The following is a 13373-nucleotide window of genomic DNA, read 5'->3' as shown; positions in this document are numbered from 1 at the left end:
ATTAATTTATTTCCTTTTCATTTAGTTTTTCATATTAATGAGTTCAACCGTTTGGAAGGAAATTCACTTTGAAAAGGAACTAACAAGGCTCTTAGAATAATGATACTGGGTAATGACTCACAGCTAATTTCACTCTGCTGTCTTCTCCAGAGAGGAGATGCTCATGGTCAGGCACAGAGAGACACAGAAGGTCCATCCTGCACATTAGCTAAATATGTGTCTTTTAAAATTTTATGTCTCTTAGATTAGGTGGTATATAAAATGAGGGTTTTTAACTCTGTTGTGGCCATTAGAATTTTGAAAACCTCTGTGCTGTTTGCCTATTAATTATTAAATACTTGCACTTCTGGATGTGTTTTCTGTTGGTTGTGAGACCTTAAAATGAGAGAAATTACATTTAATATCTTTGCCTCATTGGTAAATGTTAGTTCATTTGTTGTTTCTTTAGTTTCTGATGATTTCATCCATCAGAAAAATGGTCATGAATGTATATTTCTATTTTACATTATCTATTAGAAAGGGTTTGAAATAATGATGGTAATCTCTGGGGTTTCTGGGCTGGGGATTATTATCTCTTTAAAGAAAAAAATGGGACAGTGATCTTGAGGAAGAGTATCAGAGTGACTTTTGAATCTGCCAGTGAGTCTTCTGCCATGCCAGCCTTTTCCATTTTCCATCTCATGAAAGATAAGTGAAGTAGAGTGAATCATCTCATTTTATAAGCTTCATTAAATACTTGTTTATTGTGTCCTCTGTTTTACAGATTTGCTGTCATGAACCGAAAAGCTCTTGATGTTTTTGGTACTGGTGCATCTAAACACTTTCAGGATTTTATCCCTAGGTTGGACCCAAGATACACGACTGTACCACCAGAGCTGCCCATCGAATTTTCCTGAAGATGACTGTAATTTATTAATGTGTCTTAATGTTCCATTACTTTATCCTGAAGAGTTAATTATGTTGAACACAAAGGAGGGGGTCCGAGCTTGAACTTCAGTGTTATTTCAATGAACGATGCTTGTTTTTGTTTCTTTTTCTTACCAATCAGAAATACAGAAGCTTTTTAGGAAGGTGTTGCTTAATAATTAAGCTCCCTCTGTAGCCAGAATCTGATTCTAGATCACGGTAGTATATTGTTGATTAAATTATATCCACAAGCAATATTAAATAATCTATGTAAAAAATAAGATACTTAAAATTACTTTAAGCAATGTTTTTAGTTCATTCCAGTATAATTCTTGGTTAAAACTAAGAATATTTCTCCACTTTAGGATACAGAGGCTCACGGGTACATGGATTTGCTCTGTATATATTTTTTAACTTTTGAATTGGTAATTTTAGTAGTGAAATGTTATGGGTATGAATTAACTCTTCACAGACAATGCTGCTTTAGTGTAGAGCAATTTAAGTGGCCATTCTTACTTCAGGGATTCAGAGATGGGCCTCTTAGTGTTTGGATAAATGCCGTGTGTCCGTGCTCTTCTGCCATGGATACTGTCACCTCTCTCCACAATCAGCTGGGCTCTTTTGCAGCCCAGTGAACCTACGTACTGATGATGGCAGGTTAGGTGCAAATGGGAATTGACATAGCTGACCAAGTTGAAATGTAAGTTTTAATCTTTTGCAGACACATTACACTTGAATATTTAAAAGCAAATGAAGTTACTCGTAAACCTCCTGTAGGTTTATTATGTTTGTTTTCATCCACAGGGACTAAATTTTTCATAGCTAAGTTTGTATGCCATTGTTGATTTAGAAGGGATCAAAATTCTATGGAACAAAAGTGGTTTTGACAGGGCTGGCAGTTTTGTTTCCTCTCAACTCCTGTACCTATACAGTGGAGGTTTTTACAACTAAAAAGAATATAAAAATTCAATAGCTGTATAGAAGTTTATTATAGCACTAACTGCATTCAGTTTCTAGCCTCTTTTCAAAGTCATTATCACCATTTTTACTCCTGCTAGAACAAAGAAGTGACAAAAATGTAGTCACTGTTGTTTATGAATTAGTATAGGAACTCTGTGATTAAAATATGGTTACTCTTAAGAGTCTTTCAGGGAAAAAGTATACTTTTCTAAGTTAATCAAAGGCTTAAGTGGCTGTGATGTCTACAGTTAACGTTGTTACAAACAGGGATGATGGTATATTTTTAAATATAATTTTGTTGCTGAAAAGTTTTAGGCCATTGTAAATTAATTATGCATTAGAACTTATATTGCAAAAGAATTATAACCCAGACTTTTAAAAAATGCTTAATCCTTCATATTTGATTTCATCAAGCCTTATATACTTGTGTTTACATGTAATCCTATCCTTGGTTGTTATGGAAAATTGAAACCCAACAAAAAGACAGACTCTGATACCATGGTAACAGGGAGAGCCACTTTAATTTGTTCAAAATTTTGCATTGTGAATAACGTTTTAGAATTGGCTTGTCTATTAGGCAATACTGTTAAAGGATCGTTTTGATTTCAGACTTCAAAATTGATTAATAAATTAAGTTTTAAGTTTTCATTCACTGGAATCAAAATGATTATTAGTGCTGTGTTTACTTTAAGAAATGGAGTGTGACAGCGGCGAAGGCAACGCTGCGACCTGTACCTCATTTTCTCTATTTAGAAATTATGTTTATAATATTTCCTGGAAGGTTAAAAGGAAAAACATTTTAATCCATAAGTTATTGTTTTCATTGACATTAAAAGGCTATGATATTGAAAGATAAATTCTACTGAAATTTGATGAGATTGGTAAAATTTTACTGTTCAAAAGGTGCATTTCTATGATTTACTATTTTATTTCTTTTTTTTTTTTTTTACAAATTACAGTCATCATTTATTTTATATAAAATATAAAAATAAATAACCATCTCATGAAACAGAATACAATAATGAATGGATAACTTGAATGATTACTTAACTAATTACACTGGTGAATAGAGAAACCCAGTGTGATTTTATTGGGACAGATTGCAAAGTGTAGTTTTTCGAGCAAACACAAAGAAGTGTTTTTGCATTCCCTAAGACAATCCAAATGAATATCTCTCTACCTCTAACTAATCAGGTATTGATTGATTACTTGGCATCATAAATAAAGTCAAATAGATGTCGCCATTCCAAAACATGTTTTTAATCCATGTATATGCTGAAGAAATTCTGCCTATGGTAAGTTTTCACCAGAACTAATTGTATTAAACATTAATATGCCCCATTGGTATTTTCTTACATCTGTATGTAGATTGAAAAACAGTGCATTGAGGTAGTTGGTAGTATTATGGCTATTTCATTGCCATTTCCTATATTAATAAAATTCTAGCATTAGTACCAACCAAGTAGAGACTGAAGTTACAAGATAAAAAATTTGTCTCAGATCTTTTGGATTCTTACCAATTAGTTTTTTATCAGAGAGTTTACGTTCATTTTATTACTCATTTCTGAAATAAAACCTTTAATTCAGTTGTCTTAATTTCCATGGTTACTTCTATAACTTTGTTCTTGATCTCTAAATATTGTTGTTACTCAGTTAATACCTAGTTTATTTTTTGCCTCCATTTGTTTTTTAGTCAGTTGTTATTTAATTTTAAATTGTATCTTTTTATTCTTTGCTCTCAACTTTTATAATTTACTTTTTTCTAGAATGAACATGTCTTTTGTGATGAAATTTCTTGATGATATTTCTTGATGATCTTGACTATTCATCTCCTTGTGGATTATGTCTAGGCTAACATTTGATTTAGTTGTTAATGCTGGCAAAATTGCTTCTGCTTGTACTTTATCACATCCCTGCATTTCTAAGTCCTCTGCTGATGCCTAGTTAAAGGAAACCAATGTCCTTTCCTTCAAGAAGCTTCATCCACTTGCTTATGTCACATCCTCACATGGCAGGGTCCTCTGGGCAGGGCCAGAGGGCACGTGCGCACTGGGAGCAGTGTCCGTGTGTTCTTGCTGTCTTTGAATCTGAGAAACCACCTAGTTCATAGTCCCTGTACTGTCCATGTGATTTATTTTTACTTGTATAAGTAGAAAATAGTTTGACAGAGCAACAAAATCATTTTACATGGATCATATTTTGCTCCACAAAGGCAAAAGTATATTCATTTCTGCGTTGGGACCTTGCTCAGATATCTAATAAACTTTATCTTCCTTAACACCTTGATCTGCTGCTGATTATCTATCTCCTCAATATTTATTTTCAGATAGAGAATTTTCAATACTGAAAATGACTGACCAAGAAAAAAAGAACCAATAAAAATGTAAGAAATGAATATGTTTTTGTAGGACTTGGAAGAAAGGGTGATGAGGACTAAGGTTAGCTTAATTGCAGCTGCCCACGAGAGTGTTCTATAGTTGCCTCAGCTCTGTGCCTTACCCTTTTGGTGCTTCAGCTAGCTTTGCGAATTCCCCTTGTGGAATTAGTAAGAAGAGAGGGAGGGGAGTCAGAGACTGAGGTGACACTGAGATCTGAGAGTGGGACTGTGTGGTATTTCCCTCAAGTTAGGATATGGGGACTTCAGGGTTGAGGCTGTGTTTGTTTCAAGTTGTACCCTCAGGCGACTTTGTAATAGCTCTGTGGTATGAAAAGGGTAACTATGAAGAAACGAGACTGACAGAGGTGGGTGACTTCTGGAAGCAGAGGAGCAGGAGCTGGCCATGATATAGCACGTGCCTAGGACTGCAGCAGTGGTGAAAGGGAATGTGTGCTATTTTACAGTGAGAGAAAGTTGAGTGACTTTTAAAAAATTATATTTTATTGATTATGATGTTACAATTGTCCCAGTTTTCCCCCCGTTACCCCCCTCCACCCAGTACTGCCCCCCCTCAGGAAATCCCCACACCATTGTTCATGTCCATGGATTCTCTTTAGGTTCTTTGGCTACTCCATTTCCTATACTGTACTTTATACCCACATGGCTATTCTGTAACTACCTGTTTGTACTTCTTAATCCCCTCACCTCTTCACCCATTCCCTCACAGTCCCTCCCATCTGGCAACCATCAAAATGCTCTCTGTACCCATGGTTCTGTCTCTGTTCTTCTTACTTGCTTAGTTTTGTAGATTCAGTTGTTGATAGATATATATTTATTGCCATTTTATTATTAATAGTTTTGATCTTCTTATTCTTAAGTAAGTCCCTTTAACAATTCACATAATGGTTTGGTGATGATGAACTCCTTTAGTTTTTTCTTGTCTGGGAAACTTTTTTTTTATTATTATTAAAAGTATATTTTATTGATTATGTTGTCACAGTAGTTACAATTTTTCCCCCTTTGCTCCCCTCTGCCCAGTACCCCCTTCCCTCCAGCAATCCCACCCCCATTAGTTCATGTCCATGGGTCGTGCATGTAAGTTCTTTGGCTTCACCCTTTCCTGTATTATTAACTTCCCCTTGTCTATTTTGTACCAGCCGATTATGATTCTTAGTCCCTGCACCATTTCCTCATTTCTCCCCTTCCTCCTTCCCAGCTGATAACCCTCCAAATGATTTCCATGCCTATGATTCTGTTCCTATTCTAGTTTGCTTAGTTTGATTGTTTTTATTTTTTTAGATTCAGTTGTTGATAGTTGTGAGTTTGCTGACATTTTAGTGTTCATAGTTTTGATCTTCTTTTTCTTAAGTAAGTCCCTATGACATTTCATATAATAATAGCTTGGTGGTGATGAACTTCTTCAGCTTTATCTTGTCTGGGAAGCACTTCATCTGCCCTTCCATTCTAAATGATAGCTTTGCTGGGTAGAGTAATCTTGGCTGTAGGTCCCTGCTTGTCATGACTGAATATTTTTTGCCAGTCCTTCCTTGCCTACAAAGTATCTTTTGAGAAATCAGCTGGCAGTCTTTTCGGAACTCCCCTGTAGGTAACTAACTGCTTTTCTCTTGCTGCTTTTAAGAGTCTCTCTTTATTGTATGCATCTTGTCTGGGACTCTGTGCTTCCTGGACTTGCATGTCTATTTCCTTTACCAAATTAAGGAAGTTTTCTTTCACTATTTTTTAAAATAGATTTCCAATTTCTTGCTCTTTCTCTTTTCCTTCTAGCACCCATATGATGTGAATGTTGGAATGCTTGAAATTGCCCCAGAGGCTGCTTACATGACCCTCATTTTTTTTAAAATTATTTTTTCTTCTTGTATTAATTGGTTGTTTTTTTCTTCCTTTTGTTCCAAATCATTGATTTGATTCTTGGTTTCATCCACTCTACTGTTGTTTCCCTGTAAACTGTTCTTTATTTCCATTAGTATATCCTTTGTTTCGACTGGATCTTTTTTATACTGCTGAGGTCCTCACTAAGTTCCTTGAGCATCCTTATAACCAGTGTTGTAAGCATGGGATGTGATCACTGACCACCAACCCCTGGCCTCCATGGAGGATCAGCTGTGCAGCAGCAGGGTGATAGTGCTCCGATGTGGTCTGTAGCTGTCCACTGGGAAACCCCAAGAGGTGCAGGCATCTTTTAATTGAAAGAAAGAATTAATACCTGGTAACTAGTTTCTTGTTCTTTGATTTGGCCTCTCTCTCTCCTTCAGTTCTATGACCCATCTCTCTCCTCCTCCATCCCAGCCTTAGAATCTTTATGTCTGACCATTTGTTGCCCTTCCCCATTCCTCGTCCCTCTTCTTGCCTTTCTTCGGCTGCCTGATGTTACATTCTGCTGACTATGCTTCTTGAGCGAGAGCACTCTATTGCCTCCGTTGGTGACTGCTTGTCAAGGGGGAGTTCTGAAGGAAACATCTCCAGTCTCAGTGACTTTTGATATAACTGCATTTCTTAGGCACGAAGGTATGGATGAGAATTGCACAGATGTGGAAAGATGTTCCTCTATATGCAGGTCCTTTGAATCCAGGATAGTCAGTCTCTTCCCAACAACCCTCTAATATCACCTGACTTGCTGTGGCTCCAGGGAAGGGGTGGAATTCATTTCCTTTTTCTTATTGCTTTCTCCATTTTGTTCTACCCCTTCCTCCTTTAAACATGCCCCAAGTGAAATCACGTATTGGGTTTTATCCTTTGCGCTTGCAAACCTGAAAATCCCAGTGATAACACACACACAGAACACAAGCTGGTCAACAGCAAAGACATCAGGCCAGGTGCAATTTGCACACAAGCTACTGTGCTTGCCTGCTTTTGTTTTTGTTTTTGTTATTCATTTTGTTACCCATTCTTACCTTTCCCCCTCCAGAGCCTCACATTCTGATTTTGTCAGAAACCCCAGGCTGTGGGTAGTAGGTAGTTCCCTGCACTTGTCACACAGCATGCCAGCCTCAGCACCCCATGTGGCCAGGACGTCCAGGCTTCCACCAGGGCACCCGTGGGCCTGTACTGGCTGAAGTCGCCCAGCAGTATTACTTTTTGCTGTCCCTTAATTTGGACCAGGCAATTTCTGACTCCTGTTTCTTCAGTGTCTGTCAGCTTTTCTTAGTCATCAGTCAACCCCTTAAGTGAATTTTTTTTTCAGTTTATTTTGGTCTACAAAAGGACCCTATGGCTACAGAGTTTTTGGTGCTAATGGTCTAAAAAGGTTTAAAGCACAAAGTAATCCTGTTGTTGGTCATTATGGGATGGGGTGCCAAAAGGGATGGGTGAGAAGATACTATAAACACACATGTCGAGTCTTACCTCTTTCCTCCTATTTCTTTGCCTTCCCAAGCCTGTGCCTTTTTACTGCATCTTTGCCATTTATTTCTTCAGTCAGAATTCTCTAGGGGAAAAATGAAGTACTTACAGGGTGAGGCAAAAGTAGGTCTACAGTTGTTCATCTGAAAAAAATACAATAATAAATAATAATACAAGAATAAAATCTGTGTATTATGTACTCACAACTGTAAACCTACTTTTTCCCAACCCTGTGTTTTCTCATTTGTTTCAGGGAAAATTGAAGGTGAGACATAAGCATCAGTCTGACCCTTGATCAGGTAAGAGCCTGAAGGAATGAAAAAAAAAAAAAAAGATAGCTTCTCCTTTTCTCCTCTCCCCTCAGACGTGAGCCAAAGTGATTCATTCAAAGTAGGAATAGAGTCATGTCCCAATGACATAGGTAACAAGTGTATACTATCAAACTTGGTATGTTGAAAAGACAGTCTCTAAAGGGGGAGATGGGATTTTTCTCAGCATTACCAAAGTAGGGGCCATGTCTGCAAGCCTTATAAATAGAAACCTGACTGGAGGCCAGTGGTAACACTAAGTATTGACTAGTAAGGTACTTTGCTTTGTCAAAGTATTTAGTGTTTGTGGCACGAATAATTGAATGGTCTTGTGATGCTTAAAAAAAGACAGCAGTTATTCCCTCATTTAGTTAGAAATGTATTAAATGTGTTGAGAGGTTTGATATGAATAAAATTTTTAACCATATTTTTGAAATTTAATATGTAATATAGGTAAAACCTGCAAAAGTGTAGAAATTCAGTTGCATCCAAATCCGAGTCTGCAGTTTTTGAAAGTCTGTCATTCTCAGGAATACCAGTAAGTTTCTCTTAAGACCTGAGAGGGCAAGATAAATAAATCTGTAAAACTAGAGGTATAATTGAATCATCAGGGCATCTTTTTTTCCCTCGCTAGAACTCTTTCTATAATTTGGATTAAAGTTCAAAAATGGGATTCCAGTCATTCTTAATTGCTCAACTAATGGCTGTTCAATCCTTCCTTGCTGATAGAGTACTGGTTTTGTTTAAAGCAGCAAGATGCTCAGACCCCAGGGATAGATTATATTTTTTCTAGGCCTTTCATGTCACTTCTCTCTTCTTGTCCAGATATTTTTCCAATCTTTCCTCTGACAGTGGTCACATGACCCAGTTTGGGCCAATAAGATGTAATGGAAAAATCTGGGAAACCCTTGGGAAATTTTTTTCTTCCTTGATTAAAGGAAAGCTCCTTTCAGCTCCTGCCTTTTTTTTCTTGTTCAGAACACTACTTAATGGGATCTGGATCTGTGGCAACAATCTTGCAAATATGAGGTGAAAAGTACAAAGATGAAAAACCACCATGTTAAAATGTCAGATCAGAAAAATGGAAAGAACCTGCCTCCCAGATGACATTCTTGAACCACTGAATCAATGCCAGTAACCACATACTTCAGAGTGTTTTGAGAAAACAAACCTCCATAGCTTACGATTCTATTAGTAAAGGATTCTTTCAGCTAAAAACATTTCTAATTGACACATTCCAGTCCTATATAGATCAGGCCTCAGATCCATTTCCTATTGTATGCCTCCCTCCCTTGACTTGAAAACTCTTTTTTCCTCCCCTCCTCTGTTTTGCATGTATCCTGAAATATTCAGTCATCTCCTCTTGGAAGGCTTTGCTGATCTCTGTCTTTTTGGAAGTAGTTTGCTAATACCTCCCACAAAACACATTCCATTTGATTTTGATTAGTTGTGTACTCATTTGTTGCTTCTTTAGATTGTGGTATATAGACCACAGTTCATCCCCCATCTCTGTGCCCAGATCAGGACTTTTTATTTTGGGGGGTGGGGGGGGGGTTAGGGTAGGAGGTGGTAGTCTCAGCAACTGCCTGTTAAATACATGCTAACTTTGTGGCATCTGCAGACTGGAAGTCTATCCTTAGCCTCCTCTATAAAAGTCTGGAAAATATTATCCTTACAAATGACTTTGTAAATACTCTGGAAAATTGGTTTCTGCCACCATTCCAGCAGCTGCGCCAGTTTGGCTTCAGGTCTCAGAGAAATGATTTGTCATCTGTTTCATTTGTTTGCTTTTCCCTGACAGAGCTGGAATTATGCATCACTCCCCACTGTAAAAACTGCCTCATCCAAATCAGAAGTAGACAGGGCTTTTTCTTCACATTCATTTTCACAGGGTAAAAATTCACAGGCTGTTTTCCTAGGATTATACTTTGTGTCTCTTTTTTCTATAGCATGTTATGATTATTATTTTCCTGTAACAGTATCTTTGCTATTCAAGAGGGAAAGGCTTGGGATCATTCTCAGTAGAGGCAGGGTCCTGAAAAATAGCTTCTCATCTTTTTAGGGGGGAAAGGAAACTACAATGTATGAGGTGCGTTTGATATACAGCAAATTGCTTCCATCACATTCAGACCTCATAATCTATGAGGTGGATATCATGAGTTCTCTTGTACCAGTGAGAGAACTGGGAATCAGAGGGGCTGGTGATTTGCCCAAGGTGGCAATACTGGAATTTGAGCTCAAATCTCTAAGATTTGAAAGTTTGTTTTTTTTCTCCCCTCAGAACATAACAGTACCTTTTAGAACTGGCATCTTCATTCCCCTTTCTTAAAAGTAATCATATAACAGTGTAATAACAATCTTGCCTTCAAAATGATTTTGACATTTAATTTCACCTCAGATGAAAGAACAGGAACTGGAACTACCTTACTTGAAAACACTAAAAAAAAAAAAATTCCTAATAATATTGATAAAACAACAGTTTTCAGACACCCGGCACCAAGCAGTGCAGGGCAGCGGGCCTTGGGAGAAGGAAAGCAAGCGTGTCGAGCCTGTGGTTGCCCAGCTGATGCCTGGAGAAAGGCCCAGACGGCAGCTCCTAGAGACACCGGCGCAGAGCCCAAGGTCTCCCTGCGTTGAGGAAGCAGACCTGGGAGTCCAGAGAGGCCACAGGGGTGAAGCTCATAGGCCGGAGTACAAGAGAGCAGTGAGCTGCACAGAAAGAAAGCATAGAGATCTAAAAAGGGGTCCCCTGTGAAATGAAGCGAGTACTTCTTATGCATGGGGGGAAACTACTGAGGCTGGAGGAAGAGCTGCCTGAAAGGAGCAGAGGGAGCAACCATTGAAGTTCACACAAGGCAATGAATAGTTTGTGTTCCTGCTAGCCAGAGTAAAAAACTTTGTAATGCAAAGGGCTCTCTGTAGGAGCGTCTGAAATGTATAGCTTCAGTGGGACAGCAAAATTAACCAGGATCTAAAGGCTCAAAAGTATCAGTTTCTAAGGAACTGTCTCCTAGAACAAAGTGCAAGAATATAGGGTACAAATATATTAAATAGGTGACAAGATAAAATTCAGAATGTTTGGCATCCAATACAAAATTGTCAGGCATGCAAAAAATCAGAAAATACAACCCTTAGGAGGAGGGAGGGAGAAAAGAAACACCCAGAAATGACACAAATAATACAATTACTATTTACACAAAAGGACATAACTATATGTCACATAAGAATGTAGTGGTCAAGAAGTAGAGAAGAGATTGAGCACATTGAGTCATGGAAAATTACATGAAAGAGATGAAAAATACATTGAGATTTGAAAAAACGTAGTGGGATGAACAGTGGATAAGAGCAAAAGAAAAGGTTATAGAACTTGAAGTCATAGCAGTAAAAACTATTCCAAACTATTTAGAGCAAACCATGACTGAAAAAACAGTGGTCAGAGCTTCCATAAACAGGGTCACTTCAGGCAGACTGATAAGCGTATCATTGGTGTGCTCAAAGGAAAGAGATCTAAAGGAGAGGAGAAGGTTGTGAGAAGGGAAAGGCTACAGAAAAATATTCTTGTATTTTCATTGTTATTCAGGTCATTTGAAGACAGATCCAAGAAGTTCAGTGAATTCAAGGACAAGAGACATGAAGAGAATCACACCAAAGCACATCTAACTCAAATTAAACCAGTGATTAAAAAGAAATAAAAAGAGTATAAGGATGGGGGAGGGGCACGTGTTATATACAGGAGTTTAGATAAAAATAACAGGAAACTTTTCATTGAAAACTGGAAACCAGAAGACAGTGGAGCAACATCTTTAATATGCTAAAAGGAGCGAAACAAAATCTCTCAATCTTGATTTCTGTATTCAGTGAAGGTATCTTTCAAACAAAAAGGCAAAATGCTTTTTCAAATATCCAAAAACTGAATGAATATATCACTGGCAGGCCTGCACTATAAGAAATGTTTTTAAAAGTCTTTCAGACATAAATAATGTCATGTGGAAATATGGTAAATATGTGGATAAATATAAAAACTTTGTTACTTTTAAATCTAAAAGATAATTGACTGCTGAAAGCAAAAATAGTAATTTGTTCTGGAGTTTATAACTCATGTCAAGTACAACATAATTACAGAGAGTTTAGGAAGGGGAAATGGATGTGTACTATGGTAATTTTATATTATATACGAAGTGGTGTAATATTACTTGGAGGGAAACTGTGATAAGTTAAAGATGTATAATGTAATCCTAAAGTAATTCCCCTACCCCCAAAGAAGTGATATAGCTAATAAGCCAACAAAAAAAATACAGTGGAATTAGTAAGTATTCAGTTAATCTGAAAGAAGGAAGAAAAAGATGGGGAATGGGAACAAAGGTAAAAACATAAATAGCAGGATAATAGATTTAAGCCCAACCATATCAATAATTACATTGATTGTAAATGGTCTCAACATTCAGTAAAAAGGAAGAGATTTTCACATGGAGTAAAAGAAGACAAGATTCAACTATATGCTGCTCACTCAAAACCCACTTAGGTAATAAAGACATGAAGTTTAAAATAAAAGTATACAGAAAAATATGGTGACAATAATTTAAAGAAAGCAGGTGACCTATAGTAATAGTAAACAAAGTTGATTTCAGAACTTGAAAATATTCTGGTTGTTTATGATGGCAAGGGGTTAGGTTAACAAGAGGAAATTACAACCCTAAATGTTTCTGTGTATCTTCTAAATATATGAGGAAAAGACTGATAAACTATATAGCAAAAAGTAACCAACCCACAGATATAGCTGAATATTTCAGCACCTTCAATAATTAATAAAACATGTAGACAGAAAATCAGTATTTGGAAGACTTGAAAACCATTAGCAGCCATCTTGACCTCATTGCCCTTTATAGAGCACTCCACCCGGCAACAGCACAATACACACTCTTTTCATGTACACTCATAACATCTCCAACAGAGACCATATTCTGGGCTATAAAGCAAGCCATGATACATACAGGGTTCAAATCATACAAAGTCTATTTTCTGGCAAAAGAAAAAGAAAAATTAGAAATCAGTAACATCTGGAAACTCCCCAAATATTTGGAAACTAAACAACATGCTTCTAATGAAGAAATAAAAATAAATTAGAAATATATTGACTTGAATGAAGATGAAAGCAATATATTGAAATTTATTAGATACAGATAAGGCAATACTTAGAGTAAAATTAAAGCACTAGCTGCCTATATTAAAATAGAAGAAAATTCTCAAATTAATGGTTTCAGTATTCGTCTTTATAAAAAGGTAGTTAAATCCCAAGTAAGCAGAAAAAGAAATAAGGATAACAGATCAATGTGATAAAAATGGAAAAATGAGAACAATTAAACCAAGAATTGCTTCTTTGATAAAAATCAATAAAATTGATAAACCTCTAGCCAAACTGATTGATAGAGATAAAAAGACAACACAAGACTATCAGACATAAG

General features: G+C 36.8%; 1 protein-coding gene across 2 annotated transcripts in view; it reads left to right on the top strand.

The window, feature by feature from the left end:
- TMEM135 (transmembrane protein 135) overlaps nucleotides 1-2514 on the top strand; it is a 237959-nt gene extending 235445 nt beyond the window's left edge. For both annotated transcript variants that reach the window (XM_090265753.1, XM_090265752.1), the window contains one exon: nucleotides 764-2514. In XM_090265753.1, coding sequence (XP_090121879.1) covers nucleotides 764-896 — 133 coding nt within the window. In that variant the 3' untranslated portion in view covers nucleotides 897-2514. The remainder of the gene's footprint in view (nucleotides 1-763) is intronic.
- Nucleotides 2515-13373: the final 10859 nt, after the last annotated feature.

The sequence above is a fragment of the Furipterus horrens genome, unplaced genomic scaffold, assembly GCF_987537825.1.
Source record: "Furipterus horrens unplaced genomic scaffold, mFurHor1.1.pri manual_scaffold_2, whole genome shotgun sequence".
NCBI lineage: Eukaryota > Metazoa > Chordata > Mammalia > Chiroptera > Furipteridae > Furipterus > Furipterus horrens.
The sequence above is the reverse complement of the archived record's forward strand: the minus strand, read 5'-3'. Positions and strand labels throughout refer to the sequence as shown.